General features: G+C 38.3%; 1 protein-coding gene across 1 annotated transcript in view; it reads right to left on the bottom strand.

The window, feature by feature from the left end:
* The window catches only part of DROSHA (drosha ribonuclease III), a 128845-nt gene that overhangs the window by 68621 nt on the left and 40284 nt on the right, over window positions 1–19940 (bottom strand). The window contains exon 13 of the mRNA XM_073801844.1: window positions 4129–4299. Within this exon, the coding sequence (XP_073657945.1) occupies window positions 4129–4299 (171 nt within the window). The remainder of the gene's footprint in view (window positions 1–4128; window positions 4300–19940) is intronic.

Below are 19940 nucleotides of genomic sequence, written 5' to 3' on the forward strand. Positions count from 1 at the left end.
TAAACTATATAAAAACTATAATGTCATCCCTATAAATGAGTTTGTGCCATTTGGCATAATGAACAATGATTTTGTCCTTGTTTGCCATCCACATAGAAACCTTTAAAAATTAAACTTTTGAAAGGACACTTAGGCAGATGTAACTTTTCCTTAACCTCTCCAAAGACACAGAGGAAGTATTCCACATGACCAGAAAGAGATATGCTGACTTATTCTGCTTTAATTTCACATTTCAAATGAATAGCTTATTTCTACGCAGAAGGCACAGACAGATGCCTCTATATAATTTTCCCCCATTAGTTCTCTGTGTACCTTGTGTATTCCTTTAACTCTATACCTTTAAATTAAAAGGTATGGTGGTACAAAGACAAAATAGTTAAGCTTCTCTTATTATGTCCATGGAGGCCATTCTTAAATTTTAATAGAGAGTTTCATAAGTCTATTTTTTTCCCCCAAGTCTAATAAAAAAAGAAGTGAACAGCTGGTTCCTTCTTAAGTTACTTAAGTATGAGGATCCATTTGTAAAATATCTTTCATCTTGAAAGCTTAAGTTTATGAAAAGATGGTAAAATCACAGAGTGTGCTTTAGCAACCTTCTTGCTTATACTCAACGCTCAGGGCAGTCCCTAATTAGAAACTAAATTCTTACTAAGAGATTGTGGCGTCTTTGGCTCAGTTGCTTTAGAGCCAAGGCTATGGAGTTGATCCCCATGGAGGCCAATAAGCTTCATTCTGTTGAACAGCTATGCCCAACAACTATGACTTGTTTGTCCAGGACACAGGGGTTTCAATGTTAAAACTGGAAAAGCCCCCAGCAACTGGGACAAGCTGGTTACCCTACCCACAACCGTAGTCCTAGTCAGCCATCTGACAGATACAAGTTGGTGACAAAGTAAAAAGATTTGTGTAAATTCATCTAGATTAGTGAAAAAACAACTTAGACTTCAGTTTTTAAAGAATATTTCAATGTCATTTAACAGTCAAAATTTTACCTAGCATCTTGAAAAGTTGACCTCTGCTCTCAAAATTAATAATTGGAGAAGATTTTGGTCACAGAAAACCTAAGATAAAATTATTTAAATGCCCATCAACAGTAGCAACATGTTATTTGGGTCTAAGAATTGTTTCCAGTATTTTATGCATCAAAGCAGCAGAATTCATTTTTAAAAGAGGGACTGCCCCACAGAAAAATGCTAGTGAAGTATTCATGTTTTCATTATTTTAAATACCATGCTATGGTATCAACAGAGGAAATAGTGATTTAAAACATCTATAGTATCTCTAATTTATAGGGGGAGGGGATGAAATAAGTTCTAGACTTTGGCCACACACTACAGTATCTATCACACCATTTTTGTAGAAGAATAAAAAACATTCTCGCCAATGACCAAAGTATTCCCCAGCAGAGGCAAAGTACCTAGGGAGGGAGGTTAATTCTTCTAAGTTCTGCAGCAATAAAGTACTTAATGTGACCATAATGGTTTGGAAATTTTAATAAATTCCCCAATATCCTTACCACTGGGCAATCTTCCAAAGCAAGTACTGCAGAGGATGAAATGTGGTGCCAGGTCTATTCTCAAAAGGATATAATGAAAGGATATTTTATTATACTGAGTTTTCATAATATTTTTCTCCTTTACACTAAGACTAAATACTAAAAGAAGAAAAAAAAATTAACTTCAACATGTCCCTAAGCTTGGCACCCAAACATAGCTTTCTTAATTTATTTCCAATTACTTTCCAACATAAACCTTTCACCCTGACTAACCTGTGGTTTCCTTATTATCTTTAAAACTGGCCATATACCATCTCAAGTATGTACATTCAATTGTGCCAATAATTTATACAATTTCTTGATTCCTTAAATACCACAGTAGAATGTTTATGAAGAATTCCTTGGCAGCCCGGCCCAGTGACTCACCAAAAACTACAAGCTTTCCTGACCGGCTTTTTCAGATTGGTCCATTGATTCAATAGTTCATCACAAACTCCTTTCATATGGATATGCTGTGAGTTTGCAGCTGGACAAGCAACATATATAATGTATATACTTCACTAGCACCTGGCTCACGTAGTAGTCCCTCAACAACTGAGTTGAATGATGATGATGGTGATGGAGTAAATATCCTCTACGCCATTGTCTCAAAAACAAGCAAGGAGTGAACCAGAAGCAACTGGGGATTATTTTTTTAAACTTCAGATCTGTGAACCCCATTACGTGGAGCATATGGGGTGGGGTGCATCAGGGCATTGTTATATTTTCAAAAGCTCTCCAACTGATCCTAGGATCTTAGGGAATTTTAACCAGGCTGTGGAAGAAAGCCCCAGGATGAAAGTGTTTCCACAGTAAATCATGGGATTCTTCAAGCAGACCTACCAAGGTGAAAAGGCATGTCTCCCACCACCATCACACCCACCCATCCTCTGACCCAACTATAAAACTGACAGAAGAAATGTAAATTTGTGCAACTGTTTAAAGAAAAATTAAGTCCAGAGTCACACTTGCATAGTACTATGACTTGTATACTTCTTTTAAAGTTACTTTAATAATTATTTGTGTGGCTAAACAATATAACAGTAAAAATTGTATAAATTTTTTAGTTTTAAACAAGTTTAATGTTTAAATACGTTTTTATTAAACTTTCACTTTCTAGATTTGTTTAAAATAATCAGTATTAGTTGGAATATTTGATTTGAAAATAGCAACATTTTGCTTGTGCAGATGTTACTGTCATGCTACAACAAATTGATCCAGAGTTTTTATTTTTATGAATCAAGGCTATTAAGCAATTTGGCAGCCTTTTAAAAACAACAGCTTTGTTTAAATAGACTACTCTGTTTCTTTACATAGAAGTATTTTAATTCTCCACTTTTGGAAAATTGTATCCTGATAAGATGCCAATATATAACTATTTTATGAAATAACATTTTAGACAAAACAATTTTTTAATAAATATATAGAACAGCATATTCTTTATAAGAGAAAACTACTTATCTATTAATTCTCTGCTTTGATTTTTATATTTTTACCTCAAAATAAACATTAGAAGCAAATTTTAAAGCCAAAAATTTACAAAACAAAATGGGAAATATTTGTAACAATTATGGCAAAGAATCAATAAAAAAGGACAAATACCACAAAAGAAAGTTAGACAAAGGATACCGATAAGCCATTATCAGAATTTAAAGGTCAATAAACATTTAAAATATCAATTTTTGCTAGAAACCAAAATAAACAGAAAACTGAACTAAATAGTATCAATTTTTTTCCTACCAAATTGACAAAGTTTTTTGTTAAACTAGTATAACCGTATGAAGGAATGGGCAATCTCATATACTCCTTGTCAGAGTGCAAATTCTACAACCCCCTGGAAGGCAATTTATAACGTGCACCAAAAGCCTTCAAAATGTGCCTACCTTAAGGAATTAAATGGACACATTCAAAGATAAATACATACATATGTATACATGTTTACACACATATATACAAATTCAACACAGCATTATTTGTTATAGCAAAAATCTGGAAGCAACCTAGGTGCCCAATAACAGGGGGTTAATTAAATAACTTAGGGGCTTTTTTTTTATTACACGCCTAAAGAGATTTAAGACTAAGGAAAAGAAACGACTTTGTGGTGGTTGTTCCTGGAGGAGGATAAGAAGGAAAAGGTCTGAATGTTAATATTTAATAGTATGATGCCAATTTTGTTTCAAAACAATATGAAATATGTCTATTCTAAATAAACTAGAAAAGTGAATAGTATCATCTCTGGAGAATGGAATTATGGGTAATTTTTATCTTCATTGGGCCGTTTTTCTATTTTCCTAATTTTCTATAGTGAAGACATATTACTTTCATACTCAGCAAAAAATTAGATCTGAACATATCTAAACACTTCAAAATTCTCCATAATAATCAGAATAAATTTACTAAGCAGATGAAATTACTACTAAATATGCCTACATTATATTTTTCTTATTTACTAAATATTTAAAGGAAAAAATTACTCAAAGAACAAGAAGCAATGAGTACGTAAATCTTTAAAAATGTTCTGTTATCGTTTTTGCAAAACACTCAAACCTGAAACGAAGGTGATTCAGTCTCTGACTGTCAACACCAGCACATACCGTCCCAGGGTTGGTGACAATCATGCCTTTGCATTCTTCCGCATATTTCTGCCACTCAAGTTCTTCCCACTGAAGCATATTGGCAATCTCCTCTTCGGGAACCAGGGCTTTGCTACACCGTAATAAGTAAAGGAGGATCTGGTGCATGGACAGTACTTCCTTTCCTCCGTCTTAGGGGACGGTGGAGAGAGAGGGAAAAATAAGGCTACTCAATTAACAGCCAGTCATCCACCCAATAAGGAAAAACGAGACAATGAGAAGAGAGCATTTTTAAAAAGGAAGTACAGAATTTACATCATTAAACCTTTGTTTAACCAAGTGCTAAGTAACAGGAAAGCCATTTGTTTCACTGATGAACGGTGCTCATAAACTACCTTATTTACTAAAATGGCAACAATGGCATTATAAATGATAAAAGGCCCATATGTAAGGTAGGAATATAAAAAAGGTGCCTACCTAAATAAATTTAAAACCACCTAATGTAAAGAACCACAGTTTATAATATACAGAACCGTGTTATGTTTTAAGTATTTTATCACTCTTTACAGGGTAACAGATGAAAGCTCTTTGACAGTGATGTTACTGATTTAAGGAAATTCTAAGCTTTTATGAGATATTTATGGATGTTTTCAGTAAGCTATCGTTGCATTATGGTCTAATTTTTTGGTGCTAATGTGCTGCACCTGCCGTGAGGAATAGAGCTAAAGAGCTTGTACTAATATCATGAAATCATTGTGGAGTTAGTACATGGAAAAAATACCAAGTACTCTGAGACTTACAGAAGCATATATTACCAAGCACAGAGGATAAAAACAACAAAGAACATAATGAAAGCACCTTGGAAAAAATCAATTAATCTGGTACTTGATGAATCAAAGACATTGATCTAATGTGAGCATTAATTTCAGATTCACAGGCTTCTGCCTTCTCTTTGGGCTTAGGTTCTTGACCAGCATGTACAACCACCTTTTCTCTGCCTAGTCCCACCCAAAGGAAGGACAAGAGCCCTGAAGGTGTAGAGAACAATAACTACCCTTCCCAGGTCATGAGACATGCTAGGAACAGTGGTATAGGACCAAACACTTCATGGAGAAACAAGAGGACCAAGATGGTGGAGATGGGTAGGAATAAATGAGGGGGTCCTATTTGTGCTAGATAGAAGAGTTCATGGCAGCCAAGGAATCTGGGATACTAGTAAATGGAAGAAGATAAAAGATTTTAATTCAAGTTGCTATGGGCTAAGAACTGAAGCCTGCACAAAATTTCTTTTTGATCTGTGTCTTTCTATCTCAGATGCTGCTCTGGAATTAGATGGCATTGCTGCTACAGGGCCCCTATATATGTAGGAATGCATTCATTCATTAATCTAAATATGCATTCATTCATTCAATAATTACCAAGCACCTATCATGTAGCAGGCCTAGGAAACACAGCTGTGTTAAATAGCCAAAACCCCTTATGGGCTTTCCTGGTGACGCAGTGGTTGAGAATCTGCCTGCTAATGCAGGGGACACGGGTTCGAGCCCTGGTCTGGGAGGATCCCACATACTGCGGAGCAACTAGGCCCGTGAGCCACAACTACTGAGCCTGCACGTCTGGAGCCTGTGCTCCGCAACAAGAGAGGCCGCGATAGTGAGAGGCCCGCGCACCACGATGAAGAGTGGCCCCCGCTTGCCACAACTAGAGAAAGCCCTCGCACAGAAACGAAGACCCAACACAGCAAAAATAAATAAATTAATTAATAAACTCCTACCCCCAACATCTTCTGAAAAAAAAAAAAAAACCCTTATATTCCAGTGGAGGGAAAGATACAATAAAAAACAACTACATAATAATAGATCAGAGATGACTGCTATGAATAAAGGTCAAACTGGGCAACTACACATAAAAGGGTGGTCAGGAAAGGTGTCTTTGAAGAGGTGTCATGTGAGCAAAGACCTGAAAGAAGCAGAGGAGCCCCATGAGGCTATCTGGGAGCGGGGTGTCTTGGGTAGAAAACATAGCAAAAGCCCTAAGGTGGAGTGGGATTGATGTGTTCCAGGAACTGCCAAGAGGCCAGCGTGGATGGAGTGAGGAGGAGGAGAGCGTGAGGGAGGCAGCAGGGAAGTCAGATCTTGCCAAGCTTTACAGAGCACAGGAAGCGCTCTGGACTTGACTCTCAGACGGGAGCATGTTTTTCACCATCATGTGCCAGGCACTATGAGTGGTCCCATGTAGCAATTATGGAAAACAAACAAACAAAAACACAAGCTCTAGGCCTTCAAGAAGCAAGTTGACTAATGATGACTAATCACAACTGTTCCTAGAGGAATCTTTGCAGATAACATTCTGAAAACAGAGCTCTCTTAAAGACACAGAGTCTCTTAAAAAAAAAATAACTGTCTAAGAAGTAACTAAAGTACAAAATACAATCAACCCACAGGAGGACATGTTCTACCTACCCTTCATATTATTGTTCACAGCAGTAAAAATTTTTTATGCCTCATTACAAAACATCAGCCTTAAACCCAGGAGTCACCTTTGATTAACAAACTTCCATGGTTAAGGGCATATTTCTCAGTCTGTCTCAATAGAAATTTTAATCCGCCTGCACGTGACATGTCTTTCTCAATCAATGATGTTCCCCTCTTTGCTATGGAGCCCAGCATAGTCATAATGCCTACCTGTCCGTCTGAGCCCATGGTAATCTCTGCTTCTAGGGGGGCCTGAAGTGACCAGGTGGACAAGAGAACTCTTAAAGTCAGAGTAAGTTGACTTACACTTGCACGTGTCCACATACAGGGCAGCAGGGATAAAGAAAACCTAGAGAGCCCCGAGAAGAACTGCCACACTAACGAGATTCTAGGCACCAAGGAAAGAGTAAAATAGTCTTTAGATTGTAATCATTATATTCGTTAAGGTTACTAAAGAGCACTGTAAGCCTGTAAGGATACATTAGGAGTCTAGGATACTATAAGCAGCAGAGGGTTGTTTTGTTGCGAGGAGTAGAAAAAAACATTCAGATTTTATTTGGGGAGGCTGGTGCCTGGTGGAAGGAGAAAAGATATGCAAGTCCAGGTATACACACTGGCACCAGAATCTCCCCACAAGCAGTTACAAGTGGCTGACTTCAGGGCACTTCAAATAAAAGTGAAAAGGAGTAGGGGCGTTGAATTTAAAGTGAAAAGAATAAAAAACTCAAAGAGCTAGTGGGAGGGGGTAACACTTAAACCTACAAACCAAGGGCACTGCCCAATTTAGGAGAAGAATACCTGTGAAAGAAGGAAAGCCACTGAATGTTTATGAGAACGCGTCTACCTAGATTAGGTGCAAAGCTGCTGATGTGGGAGGAGAGTTTTATAGCAGCACAGAACTAGAAATAATTTTTTAAAAAACATACACACATCAGGTGCAAAATTGGTAATGCTGAAGGGGAAATTGTAAATCCATGTTGAAATCTGCTAAATATTTTAAATAGCAACTAAAATCTAAAAGGATAGATATTTACCAATGTGAAAAAGTAGAAACTCAGGACAGATAACCTGAGGTGAAATCCTTACGGAAATATAAGGAAAAGTAGACGTGACTACAAAGTCCTGCAGAGCCCACGGGGCAAGGGCTGCATCCCTCACACCCAGTCAGGCAAAAAAAGACACTCCAGAAATATTTGTGGAATGACTTTCTGAAGCAGATAAATAATGTGGCCACTTGCTCGCAGACTGCCATGAATTTACTAATGTTAATGAATTGGCTCTTTTGGTTTGTCTGCTTTGCTACATGTTTATGTTGGGGATTTACGGAACTATGTCACTGAGGGCTAGGAAGTAATCTTTATCTCGTTGGCTGAGATAAATAGGACATGATATAAATGAGAAATGAGAGTGGGTAAGCTAAGGTTAGCAGGAATTCTGCCAGCACTGGGACTGGAACCGTGACAATGGTTCATTATTCGGGAAAAACTGGAGTTTGTGTTTCGGGGAATGAATCTGGACAGTCATTAATGAACTGACAGACTTTATAAACTGTTTCTTAGAGACCCAATTCTCTCGGTTTATATTGCTTGATTATTTATATGGTTATTGGGGGGAGGGGCAATTTGCTAGGGAATTTGTGTTAAGAATACAGCTAGGGGGCTTCCCTGGTGGCGCAGTGGTTGAGGGTCCGCCTGCCAATGCAGGCGACACGGGTTCGTGCCCCGGTCCGGGAAGATCCCACATGCCGCGGAGCGGCTGGGCCCGTGAGCCATGGCCGCTGAGCCTGGGCGTCCGGAGCCTGTGCTCCGCAACGGGAGACGCCATGGCAGTGAGAGGCCCGCGTACTGCCAAAAAAAAAAAAAAAAAAAAAAAGAATACAGCTAGGGTACTTCCCTGGTGGCACAATGGGTAAGAGTCCACCTGCCAATGCAGGGGACACGGGTTCAAGCCCTGGTCCGGGGAAGATCCGACATGCCGCGGAGCAACTAAGCCCATGCGCCACAACTACTGAGCGTGCGCTCTGGAGCCCGTGAGCCACAACTACTGAGCCTACGCTCTAGAGCCCGTGCTCCACAACAAGAGGAGCCACCGCAGTGAGAAGCCCGCACACCACAACGAAGACCCAATGCAGCCAAAAAAAATAAAATAAAATTTAAAAGAATACAGCTGGTTAAACGAGTATTTCTCAAGGCTGTAACACTCAATTTTAAGAAATATAAAAATACCTTCCTCTTTTCTTACACTGAGAATAACTATATAGCTTCATTACCATGTCTCCTGTATATTCCTACTAAGACACCTTTGTATAATCTTAAGTTTTGAAAATTTGTATTAACAACACAGTATTTTCTAAACTTTCCAAATACAAAGTTATATTAAGATGCTATATCAATTGATGTTTTTTCCAAACTACACTTCCCTCCTGGGAATTTTGATATACTCTCCCACCCTCTGGCTCTCTGTCAGCCATACCTAAAGAATTACTTCTCCAAAAATCAATCTGCTAGATAACTGATTTGCAAAATTGATTCAGGATTCTCAAAGCTTTACTACAGCAATGATATAAACAATGAAAAGGCTTTCCCGTAAGTGCAGCCTTCCTAACTTGAATTATGCCCTGCCCCAGCCCTAACTACAGTCAGGATAAAACCTTCAAGTGGCTCTAGGAGAGCTCATATCAACTATTTGGCTACTAGAGGTAGAGGCAGGGATAGGAAAGAAACAAAAATTTGAGAAAACTCTTAAAATATCAATAAACTGGTTGTTCCGTGATTTGACTTCTGGTAAACTGGCCTGCACTGAATAATCCTTGGTTTAAACTATAAGCTTAACTTTGGATAAATTTGTATAAAGCAACTGAGACAGCTGTCTTCAAAGCAGGTCAACTGAGGAACTAGAGAAAAACTGAAATGACTGATAAACTTTCAGTTACATAGTATAATAAACTGATACAAACAAAAAGCAAATGAGAAGGAGAGGACCATGTAATACTATATAAAAGCTGCTCATTCTACAGGAGTTCAAGCAAGATGCAAATAATAATAATCAGATGACTTTTTACCTATCAAGTGACTAGTAATATCCACTGCTGGCAGATGTATAGAAAAAGGGTACTGTTAAAAATGTTGGTTAGAACTACCAACTATGTCCTTTCTAGAGAAAACTTGGCCAACCCTTTCCAAATTTAAAATGTGCGTACTGTCTTAACAAATAATTTCACTTCTAGAACCCTACCTTGTAGAAACACTCACACAAATGCAAAAGGATAGATACACAAGACTATTCCTGAAGTATTTATATGTAATGGAGGAAAGATAGAGACCTCCAAAATACTCATGACTAGAGGAACTGCCAAAAAAGTTAACGTCCATTCATACTATGGAATGCCATGCAGGTGTTAAAGACTGAGGCAATGTATTTATATAGAGGATGTCCGAAACAGTTGAGTAAAAGGTCAAGCTGTGTAACATATTTAGTGTTATCCCACTTAAAGAAAAAAGCATAATTCTCTCTGTACAGGTTAAAACAAATACAAATCAAACCATTTATAGCACCTATTCATTTTCACATGTCTAGAAGGGGGTGTTCACTTTTTTACTTCATACACTTTTGTATTGTTTGTGCGCACGCACACACACACACACACACACAGAGTCGACATAATTAAGGGCGAGGTAACACTTCAATTCTGTGAAGAAAGAATGGTCTTTTCAAAAAATGGTGCTGGGTCAACTGGATGTCATACTGAAAATAATGAGTATTGACCCATATCTCATACCATTTGTAAAAACAAATTTGAGACAGATTATAGACCTAAATTTGTAGAAAATATAGAAGAGTATCTTGATGACCTTGGGGTAGGCAAAGTTTTCACAAATAAGATACAAAAGACTCCAAGCAAAAAGGGTAAATATGTAAATTGCACTACATTAAAATAAAGAATTTCTGTTCACCAAAAATCACCATTAAGATGTTGAAAAAGCAATCACAGAGAAGGTACTGGCAATATATATATCTGACAAACGATTCACATAGAGTATATATAAAAAATAACTACAAGTAAATGAGAAAAAGGCAGATATAACCCAACAGAAAAATGAGATAAAGACTTGAACGGGCACTTCAAAAGACAACATCCAAATGGTCAATATATGAAATGGTGCTCCATTTCATTAGTCATTAGGGAAATGAAAATTAAGACCATAATGTTATACCTCTGAATACTCATCAGAATGGCTAACTTGAAAAAGAAAGAAAAATGCCAAGTGTTGGTGCAAATGTGGAATAACTTGAACTCTCATACATATTGCAGGTGGGACGGTAAAATGGTACAATCACTTTGGAAAACTGTTTGGAAGTATCTACAAAGCTTAATATAAACACATCCAGAATTTCCACTCCTAGGTATATATCCACTATAGAAAAGCATAAATATATGCTCACCAAAAAGCACGTATAAGTGTTTGGTGAACACGTGTATGCTATCTAAAAGAGTCAAAAACTGAAAGCATGCAAATGTCCATTAATCACAGACAGGTTAAATACATTTTAATTTAGTCATACCATATAATACTATACAGCAATGAGAATGAGCCAACTACAGTTAACTGTAACAATAGGTATTTCAAAAACATAATACAGGGCTTCCCTGGTGGCACAGTGGCCTGCTGATGCAGGGGACACGGGTTTGTGCCCCGGTGCAGGAAGATCTCACATGCCGCGGAGCGGCTGGGCCAATGAGCCATGGCTGCTGAGCCTGCGTGCCCGGAGCCTGTGCTCCGCAACGGGAGAGGCCACAACAGTGAGAGGCCCGCGTACCGCAAAAACAAAACAAAAAAACAAAAAAAAAACATAATACAGAAGAAAACAGAAACAAAAAAGAATATACAATTCTAGTTTTTATAATTCAAAAACAGGTAAAACTAATACATGGTATTTTCAAGCCAGAATAGAGGCTACCTTGACAGGCTGGGTAGTGACTGGAAAGGGGCTCTTGGATGCTGGTAATCTTGAGCTGGGTGTTGAGTACAGTCATATTCACTTTGTGAAAATTCATTGAGTCTTACATGTATGATACGTGCACTTTTCAGTACTTGTGTTCTACTTCAATCAAAGGTTTACTTTTTAAAAATGAGAGACAATACCAAATAATGTTTGAAAAACACACTCTTATTAGTAACGAAATACATGAATATTTTACTAAGACACTATTATGACCAATTAAATAAAGTCAGTAAACAAGTATCTACTGAGCCCCTGCTGTGCACCACTTAGTAGTATGTCAGTAGTGATACAACACAGACTGTTTACTCCTTAGCCTCATAGAGCTATAGTTGGAACGGACGGAGGGAGGGAGGGAGGAAGGAAGGAAAGTCCAAAACGTGAAGAAGACTAATAATGCATTTTCCATGGCAGCATAAACTGATGATTCTTTTGACAAGAAATTTGGTACTACATATCATGATCTTTAAAAATATCTGCCTGCTTGATGAATTATTAAAAATTAGGATGCAAAACATTTATCAGTATGATGACCACTATGCAAAAAAGTTATGAACAGAAAAAAATGAAAATATACATCAAAATGTATTTTCCTTTTGAACTCATCATTTTCTAAAGATTTTCAGTGAAGTCATATTGTGAAAAACGAATCAACCATAATTTGCCATCAAATACCAAAATGCATTTTATACATTAGGCATTTTTCTATATCCTTCAGCGTTTTGTTTTAAAAAAAATAAATTTATTTGTGTGTTTATTTTTGGCTGCGTTGGGTCTTCATTGCTGCGCATGGGCTTTCTCTAGTTGCAGCGAGCTACTAGAGAAAGGGGCTACTCTTCATTGCAGCGCGCTGGCTTCTCACTGCGGTGGTTTCTCTTGTTGCGGAGCACAGCTTGCGGGCTCCAGAGCACAGGCAGATTCTTAACCACTGCGCCACCAGGGAAGCCCAAAACTTATTATTAAATTAAATTAAAACTTATTATTATTGAAAACAGCTCATTTATAGTCATGCACTAATTGGGAGAATCTTCACTGTGTAGGCAAAGTCATAAATATTTTTACCAATTGTATGACTTTTATACTAACAGCTGTGTTCTGAAATCAGTTAACTCCATATTACATTCATTGGTACAGAAAAGTTACTGTTGTTCATAGTGACTTTTGTCTTTTGAAATGAATATTCTATTTTAAATTTGAACTGTTCTGCCTAATTAAAAACAGTCTACAATATTGTGTGCTCCTTCATGTATATGTAAATGTATTCATTAATGTATATTACGAACATATGTATAATATTGATGCGTATATAACTGGTTGAAAATATAAGTGTTAGGGCCTCCCTGGTGGCGCAGTGGTTGACAGTCCGCCTGCCGATGCAGGGGACGCGGGTTCGTGCCCTGGTCCGGGAAGATCCCACATGCCGCAGAGCGGCTGGGCCCGTGAGCCATGGCCGCTGAGCCTGCCCGTCTGGAGCCTGTGCTCCGCAACGGGAGAGGCCACAACAGTGAGAGGCCCACATACAGCAAAAAAAAAAAAAAAAAAAAAAAAGTGTTAAATATGTTTCCTTTCAGAATCAAGCTTCCATGTATTTCCTTATTGGTCTCAGATAGCACGTTTTTTTTTGTTTTTTTCTGGTGGGGGGGTACGCGGGCCTCTCACTGCTGTGGCCTCTCCCATTGTGGAGCACAGGCTCCAGACGGGCAGGCTCAGCGGCCATGGCTCACGGGGCCAGCCGCTCTGCAGCATGTGGGATCTTCCCGGACCGGGGCACGAACCCACGTCCCCTGCATCGGCAGGCGGACTCTCAACCACTGCGTCACCAGGGAAGCCCTAACACTTTTATTTTCAACCAGTATATACGCATCAATATTATACATATGTTCTGATATACATTATGAATACATTTACTATACATGAAGGAAGCACCAATATTGTAGATGTTTTTAATTAGGCAGAACAGTTTCAATTTAAAATATAATATTCATTTCAAAAGACAAAAGTCATATGACACAGTAACTTTTCTGTAAACCATGAATGTAATATGGAGTTAACTGATTTTCAGAACCAGCTGTTAGTATAAAAGTCATACAATTGTAAAATATTTATGACTTTGCCTACACGTGAAATTCTCCCAATTAGTGCATGACTATAAATGACTGTTTAATAATAATAAGTTTTATTTAATTTATTTATAAAAAATAAGTTTTGTTGTATTTTTTTTTTATTTTTTTTTTGGGCTTCCCTGGTGGCGCAGTAAATTAAGAATCTGCCTGTCTCTGGAGCCGCACTGTGCTCCGCAACAAGAGAACCCACCGCGTGAGACCAGCGCGCTGCAATGAAGATTAGCCCCTTTTTCTCATAGTAGCTCGCTGCAGTAGAGAAGCATGCCAGCATGAAGACCCAATGCAGCCAAAATAACACACAAATTTTATTTTTTTAAAACAAAACGCTGAAGATATAGAAAAATGCCTAATGTATAAAATGCATTTGGTATTTGATGGCAAATTATGGTTGATTCGTTTTTCCACAATATGACTTCACTGAAAATCTTGAAAATGATGAGTTCAAAGGAAAATACATTTGATGTAATTTTCATTTTTTTTCTGTCATAACTTTTTTGCATAGTGTCATCATACTGATAAATGTTTTGCTCCTAATTTTTAATAATTCATCAGCGGCAGATATTTTTAAAGATCATGATATGTAGTACCAAATTTCTTGTCATAAAGAATCATCAGTTTATGCTGCCATGAAAATGCTTATTAGTCCTTCTTCACGTTTTGGACTTTCCTTCCTCCTCCCCCCGCCCTCCGTCCGTTCAACTATAGCTCTATGAGGCTAAGGAGTAACAGTCTGTGTTTATCATACTGACATACTACTAAGTGGTGCCAGCAGGGGCTCAGTAGATACTTGTTTACTGACTTTATTTAATTGGTCATAATAGTGTCTTAGTAAAATATTCAGTATTTCGTTACTAATAAGGTGTGTTTTTCAACATTATTTGGTATTGTCTCTCATTTTTAAAAGTAAACCTTTGATTGAAGTAGAACACAAGTCTGAAAAGTGCACGTATCATACATGTAGACTCAATGAATTTTCACAAAGTGAATATGACTGTACTCAACACCCAGCTCAAGATTACCAGCATCCAGAGCCTTTCCAGTCACTACCCGTCCTGTCAAGGTAGCCTCTATTCTGGCTTGAAAATACTGTATTAGTTTTACCTGTTTTTGAATTATAAAACTAGAATTGTATATTCTTTTTTGTTTCTGTTTTCTTCTGTATTATGTTTTTTTTTGTTTTTTTGTTTTGTTTTTGCGGTACCGGGCCTCTCACTGTTGTGGCCTCTCCCGTTGCGGAGCAACAGGCTCCGGCACGCAAGCTCAGCAGCCATGGCTCATTGGCCCAGCCGCTCCGCGCATGTGAGATCTTCCTGCACCGGGCACAAACCCGTGTCCCCTGCATCAGCAGCACTGTGCCACCAGGGAAGCCCTGTATTATGTTTTTGAAATACCTATTGTTACAGTTAACTGTAGTTGGCTCATTCTCATTGCTGTATAGTATTATATGGTATGACTAAATTAAATGTATTTAACCTGTCTGTGATTAATGGACATTTGCATGCTTTCAGTTTTTGACTCTTTTAGATAGCATACACGTGTTCACCAACACTTATACGTGCTTTTTGGTGAGCATATATTTATGCTTTTCTATAGTGGATATTACCTAGGAGTGGAAATTCTGGATGTGTTTATTTAAGCTTTGTAGATACTTCCAAACAGTTTTCCATAGTGATGTACCATTTTACCGTCCCACCTGCAATATGTATGAGTTCAAGTTATTCCACATTTGCACCAACACTTGGCATTTTCTTTCTTTTTCAAGTGCCATTCTGATGAGTATTCAGAGGTATAACATTATGTTTTAATTTTCATTTCCTAAGGACTAATGAAATGGAGCACCATTTCATATATTGACCATTTGGATGTTGTCTTTTGAAGTGCCCGTTCAAGTCTTTATCTCATTTTTCTGTTGGTTATATCTTGCCTTTTTCTCATTTACTTGTAGTTATTTTTTATATATACTCTATGTGAATCGTTTTGTCAGATATATAATTGCCAGTACCTTCTCTGTGAGTTGCTTTTCAACATCTTAATGGGATTTTTGGTGAAAGAAATTCTTATTTTAATGTAGTGCAATTTACATATTACCCTTTTTGCTTGGAGTCTTTTGTATCTTATTTGTGAAAACTTTGCCTACCCCAAGGTCATCAGATACTCTTCTATATTTTCTACAAATTTAGTCTATAATCTGTCTCAATTTGTTTTTACAAATGGTATGAGATATGGGTCAATACTCATTATTTTCAGTATGACATCCAGTTGACCCAGCACCATTTTTGAAAAGACCATTCTTTCTTCACAGAATTGAAGTGTCCTCGCCCCTTAATTATGTCGACTCTGTGTGTGTGTGTGTGTGTGTGCGTGCGCACAAACATACAAGTGTATGAAGTAAAAAAGTGAACACCCCCTCTAGACATGTGAAAATGAATAGGTGCTATAAATGGTTTGATTTGTATTTGTTTTAACCTGTACAGAGAGAATTATGCTTTTTTCTTTAAGTGGAGATAACACTATATGTTACACAGCTTGACCTTTTTCTCAACTGTTTCGGACATCCTCTATATAAATACATTGCCTCAGTCTTTAACACCTGCATGGCATTCCATAGTATGAATGGACGTTAACTTTTTTTGCAGTTCCTCTAGTCATGAGTATTTTGGAGGTCTCTATCTTTCCTCCATTACATATAATACTTCAGGAATAGTCTTGTGTATCTATCCTTTTGCATTTGTGTGGTGTTTCTACAAGGTAGGGTTCTAGAAGTGAAATTATTTGTTAAGACAGTACGCACATTTTAAATTTGGAAAGGTTGGCCAAGTTTTCTCTAGAAAGACATAGTTGGTAGTTCTACCAACATTTTTACAGTACCTTTTTCTATACATCGCCAGCAGTGGATATTATGAGTCACTTGATGGTAAAAAGTCATCTGATTATTATTATTTGCATCTTGCTTGAACTCCTGTAGAATGAGCAGCTTTATATAGTATTACATGGTCCTCTCCTTCTCATTTGCTTTTTGTTTGTACGTTTATTATACTATGTAACTGAAAGTTATCAGTCATTTCAGTTTTTCTCTAGTTCCTCAGTTGACCTGCTTTGAAGACAGCTGTCTCAGTTGCTTTATACAAATTTATCCAAAGTTAAGCTTATAGTTTAAACAAGGATTATTCAGTGCAGGCCAGTTTACCAGAAGTCAAATCACGGAACAACCAGTTTATTGATATTTTAAGAGTTTTCTCAATTTTTTGTTTCTTTCCTATCCCTGCCTCTACCTCTAGTAGCCAAATAGTTGATATGAGCTCTCCTAGAGCCTTGAAGGTTTTATCCTGACTGTAGTTAGGGCTGGGGCAGGGCATATTCAAGTTAGGAAGGCTGCACTTACGGGAAAGCCTTTTCATTGTTTATATCATTGCTGTAGTAAAGCTTTGAGAATCCTGAATCAATTTTGCAAATCAGTTATCTAGCAGATTGATTTTTGGAGAGTAATTCTTTAGGTATGGCTGACAGAGAGCAGAGGGTGGGAGAGTATATCAAAATTCCCAGGAGGGAAGTGTAGTTTGGAAAAACATCAATTGATATAGCATCTTAATATAACTTTGTATTTGGAAAGTTAGAAAATACTGTGTTGTTAATACAAATTTTCAAAACTTAAGATTATACAAAGGTGTCTTAGTAGGATATACAGGAGACATGGTAATGAAGCTATATAGTTATTCTCAGTGTAAGAAAGAGGAAGGTATTTTATATTTCTTAAAATTGAGTGTTACAGCCTTGAGAAATACTCGTTTAAACCAGCTGTATTCTTTTAAATTTTATTTTTTTTTTTTGGCTGCATTGGGTCTTCGTTGTGGTGTGCGGGCTTCTCACTGCGGTGGCTCCTCTTGTTGTGGAGCACGGGCTCTAGAGCGTAGGCTCAGTAGTTGTGGCTCACGGGCTCCAGAGCGCACGCTCAGTAGTTGTGGCGCATGGGCTTAGTTGCTCCGCGGCATGTCGGATCTTCCCCGGACCAGGGCTTGAACCCGTGTCCCCTGCATTGGCAGGTGGACTCTACCCATTGTGCCCCAGGGAAGTACCCTAGCTGTATTCTTTTTTTTTTTTTTTTTTTTTGGCAGTACGCGGGCTCTCACTGCCATGGCGTCTCCCGTTGCGGAGCACAGGCTCCGGACCCCAGGCTCAGCGCCATGGCTCACGGCCCACCGCTCCGCGGCATGTGGGATCTTCCCGGACCGGGCACGAACCCGTGTCGCCTGCATTGGCAGGCGGACCCTCACCACTGCGCCACCAGGGAAGCCCCCTAGCTGTATTCTTAACACAAATTCCCTAGCAAATTGCCCTCCCCCCAATAACCCATATAAATATCAAGCAATATAACCGAGAGAATGGTCCTCTAAGAACAGTTTTATAAAGTCTGTCAGTTCATTAATGACTGTCCAGATTCATTCCCCGAAACACAACTCCAGTTTTTCCCGAATAATGAACCATTGTCACGGTTCCAGTCCCAGTGCTGGCAGAATTCCTGCTACCTTAGCTTACCCACTCTCATTTCTCATTTATTCATGTCCTATTTATCTCAGCCAACGAGATAAAGATTACTTCCTAGCCCTCAGTGACATAGTTCCGTAAATCCCCAACATAAACATGTAGCAAAGCAGACAAACCAAAAGAGCCAATTCATTAACATTAGTAAATTCATGGCAGTCTGCGAGCAAGTGCCACATTATTTATCTGCTTCAGAAGTCATTCCACAAATTTTCTGGAGTGTCTTTTTTTGCCTGACTGGGTGTGAGGGATGCAGCCCTTGCCCCGTGGGCTCTGCAGGACTTTGTAGTCACGTCTACTTTTCCTTATTTTCCGTAAGGATTTCACCTCAGGTTATCTGTCCTGAGTTTTCTACTTTTTCACATTGGTAAATATCTATCCTTTTAGATTTTAGTTGCTATTTAAAATATTTAGCAGATTTCAACATGGATTTACAATTTCCCTTCAGCATTCAATTTTGCACCTGATGTGTGTATGTTTTTTAAAAATTATTTCTAGTTCTGTGCTGCTATAAAACTCTCCTCCCACATCAGCAGCTTTGCACCTAATCTAGTAGACGCGTTCTCATAAACATTCAGTGGCTTTCCTTCTTTCACAGGTATTCTTCTCCTAAATTGGGCAGTGCCCTTGGTTTGTAGGTTTAAGTGTTACCCCCTCCCACTAGCTCTTTGAGTTTTTTATTCTTTTCACTTTAATTCAACGCCCCTACTCCTTTTCACTTTTATTTGAAGTGCCCTGAAGTCAGCCCTTGTAACTGCTTGTGGGGAGATTCTGGTGCCAGTGTGTATACCTGGACTTGCATATCTTTTCTCCTTCCACCAGGCACCAGCTCCCAAATAAAATCTGAATGTTTTTTTCTACTCCTCGCAACAAAACAACCCTCTGCTGCTTATAGTATCCTAGACTCCTAATGTATCCTTACAGCTTACAGTGCTCTTTAGTAACCTTACGAATATAATGATTACAATCTAAAGACTATTTTACTCTTTCCTTGGTGCCTAGAATCTCGTTAGTGTGGCAGTTCTTCTCGGGGCTCTCTAGGTTTTTCTTTATCCTGCTGCCCTGTATGTGGACACGTGCAAGTGTAAGTCAACTTACTCTGACTTTAAGAGTTCTCTTGTCCACCTGGTCACTTCAGGCCCCCTAGAAGCAGAGATTACCATGGGCTCAGACGGACAGGTAGGCATTATGACTATGCTGGGCTCCATAGCAAAGAGGGGAACATCATTGATTGAGAAGAGCATGTCACGTGCAGGCGGTTAAAATTTCTATTGAGACAGACTGAGAAATATGCCCTTAACCATGGAAGTTTGTTATCAAAGGTGACTCCTGGGTTTAAGGCTGATGTTTTGTATGAGGCATAAAAATTTTTACTGCTGTGAACAATAATATGAAGGTAGTAGAACATGTCCTCCTGTGGGTTGATGTAATTTGTACTTTAGTTACTCTTAGACAGTTATTTTTTTTTAAGAGACTCTGTGTCTTTAAGAGAGCTCTGTTTTCAGAATGTTATCTGCAGATTCCTCTAGGAACATTTGTGATTAGTCATCATTAGTCAACTTGCTTCTTGAAGGCCTAGCTGTGTTTTGTTTGTTTGTTTTTCATAATTGCTACATGGTACCACTCATAGTGCCTGGCACATGATGGTGAAAAACATGCTCCCGTCTGAGAGTCAGTCCAGAGCGCTTCCTGTGCT

Source organism: Tursiops truncatus, chromosome 3 (assembly GCF_011762595.2).
Source record: "Tursiops truncatus isolate mTurTru1 chromosome 3, mTurTru1.mat.Y, whole genome shotgun sequence".
NCBI classification, from domain to species: domain Eukaryota; kingdom Metazoa; phylum Chordata; class Mammalia; order Artiodactyla; family Delphinidae; genus Tursiops; species Tursiops truncatus.